Here is a 2,874-nt window from a genome sequence, read left to right on the forward strand (position 1 = left end):
TGTACTACATGTGTACACTGTATTAGTTAGTCATACACATGTACACTGTATTAGTCTGTCCTACCTGTGTACACTGTATTAGTCTGTCCTACATGTGTACACTGTATTAGTTAGTCATACACATGTACACTGTATTAGACTGTCCTACATGTGTACACTGTATTAGTCTGTCCTACATGTGTACACTGTATTAGACTGTCCTACATGTGTACACTGTATTAGACTGTCCTACATGTGTACACTGTATTAGACTGTCTTACATGTGTACACTGGATTAGACTGTCTTACACGTGTACACTGTATTAGACTGTCCTACCTGTGTACACTGTATTAGTCTGTCCTACCTGTGTACACTGTATTAGTCTGTCCTACATGTGTACACTGTATTAGTTAGTCATACACGTGTACACTGTATTAGTCTGTCCTACATGTGTACACTGTATTAGACTGCCCTACATGTGTACACTGTATTAGTCTGTCATACATGTGTACACTGTATTAGACTGCCCTACATGTGTACACTGTATTAGTCTGTCATAGATGTGTACACTATATTAGACTATCCTACATGTATACACTGTATTAGTCTGTCCAACATGTGTACACTATATGTATCGGATGAGAAAACTGATGATTAAGTTCACTATGTTTGTAGCTATTTTCAAATGAAAATAAAAAGGTTTACTAGCTATTTTGTCTAGAATTTTACTTCAAAATATTTTTATGATGAATATGCTTTTATAACAGAGCAATTTGTCTCTTACTTCAAAAATCTCCATGTAAGTATCCAAGGTGTCGGCCAGAGCCGAGGCATACTCTGATCTGAAGAGATGAGGAACCAACAATTCCAAAAGGCCCAGCATGCAGGTTAAGAGGTTCATATGTCTTTGTGAAATGAAGGTGGAAAACTCCAAGTTGACCCTCCCACAAAGTAGCACAGATATCAGTGGTAGCTGTCTGAAATAAACGGTAAAATCACAATGACGAGTTAATAATCCATTGACAGTTAAATTAACTGAACCATTCACAATCTTTTAACTTGCCCTCCAGTGACCAGATTACAAAACATTATGTTAGAACATACATTAACTACACTACAAAAAGCCTGTTAATACACACTAAAGTGACTAAACTAGATAAAACCTGTTAAAACACACTACAGTGACTAAACCACATAGAGCATCTTAAAACAAACTGCAGTGACTAACCAACATACATATCTTGTTGAAGCATACTACAGTGACTTAACTAAATACATTGTTAAAACACAATAAACTAACTAACGTACACATACTATGTCAAATACATGTTTTCTGTATTTATGATACGAGAATATCCCTTCAGCCATAGTGGTTACATTCTGTATACTATGATATGAGAATATCCCTTCTGCCACAGTGGTTACATTCTGTATACTATGATATGAGAATATCCCTTCTGCCACAGTGTTTACATTCTGTATACTATGATAAGAGAATATCCCTTCAGCTATAGTGGTTACATTCTGTATACTATGATATGAGAATATCCCTTCAGCTATAGTGGTTACATTCTGTATACTATGATATGAGAATATCCCGTCAGCCATAGTGGTTACATTCTGTATACTATGGTAAGAGAATATCCCTTCAGCCACAAAGTCATTCCCATGGATATACTGATAAATACTGTGTTCACAAAGGGTTTTGTTACTTTTAACTAAATATAAGGCTGTTTACTGTGTAGCAACTTGTTACTATTAGTGTCACTAATGGATACTATCACAACCAATGTGTAAAATATTATCAAACATATATAAGCACAAAACAGGAGTCTGTTTGACAAATACCTATTATATTATAAAGAGGTTTTCTTTTCATCAGAGCTACTTTCTCATTGAAATGGTTTATAGAAAATGAAATTAAAAGAAAGGCATGGATTGTCCAATCTTACCTCAAAATAAAGACAAGATGAGAAGGAATCATAATGTGGTGTCCAAATCCAAGGCAAAACATCAGTCCCTTTGAAAGGTCATTACTGCCCATGAAAGATAGTGGTTTCTTTAATCTTACCTTGCGAGGAGAAGAAGAAGCCATTTTGCAACAAACCAGCTCCAAGTCAGAAAATCTGTTCTTTGAAAATTAATAATGTCCATGAAAGACAGTGGTTTCTTTAATCTTACCTCAAGACAAGGAGAGGATGAGAGGAAGCCATTTTGCGACAAACCAGCTCCAAGTCAGAAAATCTGTCCTTTGAAAGGTCATTACTGCCCATGAAAGATAGTGAAGTCAAAAGAGTGTGGGAGAAAACATCCATCTGTAACGAACCAAACAGTTTTCAAAACTAAACAAAACATTCAAAGTCATTTCCTATAACCAACTAGGCTATGTATTATAAAAATTCTGTGGGTGTTCCAGTTTTTGTATCAGTCACAGCATTAGCCGTCATGAGATAAGACAGTATAATCATGTTTTACAGCTCTTCTCCTAGAAGGCTGGCTTTTTTATACTTGCAAATGGCTCCACACATGAATAAACTTTTGTACCCCTATTGTTGATTTTGTAGTATCAGCTGACTGTCATAGATCAGTTAAATAACATTATCAAATCACTGAACAAAAACATGCAATACTGTTCTGATATTAATAAGCTATAAAATGAATCCTGTAGTACTGATTTCATCAAATTATAAATAGAAACCTGTAGTACTGATTTCATCAAATTATGAATAGAAACCTGTAGTACTGATGTCATCAAATTATGAAATTAAACCTGTAGTAGTGAGGCCATGAAACAATAAAATGAAACCCATAGTACTGATGTCATCAAATTATGAAATTAAACCTGTAGTAGTGAGGCCATGAAACAATAAAATGAAACCCATAGTACTGATGTC

The 2,874-nt window shown here is 34.9% G+C and overlaps 1 protein-coding gene across 1 annotated transcript in view; it reads right to left on the reverse strand.

The window, feature by feature from the left end:
* Positions 1-2,874, reverse strand: part of LOC106472393 (integrator complex subunit 1-like) — a gene marked incomplete at its 5' end in the record, with an annotated part of 45,851 nt that overhangs the window by 10,922 nt on the left and 32,055 nt on the right. Inside the window, 2 exons of the mRNA XM_013933036.2 lie at positions 765-957; positions 2,162-2,295. Of these exons, the coding sequence (XP_013788490.1) occupies positions 765-957; positions 2,162-2,295 (327 nt within the window). The remainder of the gene's footprint in view (positions 1-764; positions 958-2,161; positions 2,296-2,874) is intronic.

The sequence above is a fragment of the Limulus polyphemus genome, unplaced genomic scaffold, assembly GCF_000517525.1.
Source record: "Limulus polyphemus unplaced genomic scaffold, Limulus_polyphemus-2.1.2 Scaffold5294, whole genome shotgun sequence".
NCBI classification, from domain to species: Eukaryota; Metazoa; Arthropoda; class Merostomata; order Xiphosura; family Limulidae; genus Limulus; species Limulus polyphemus.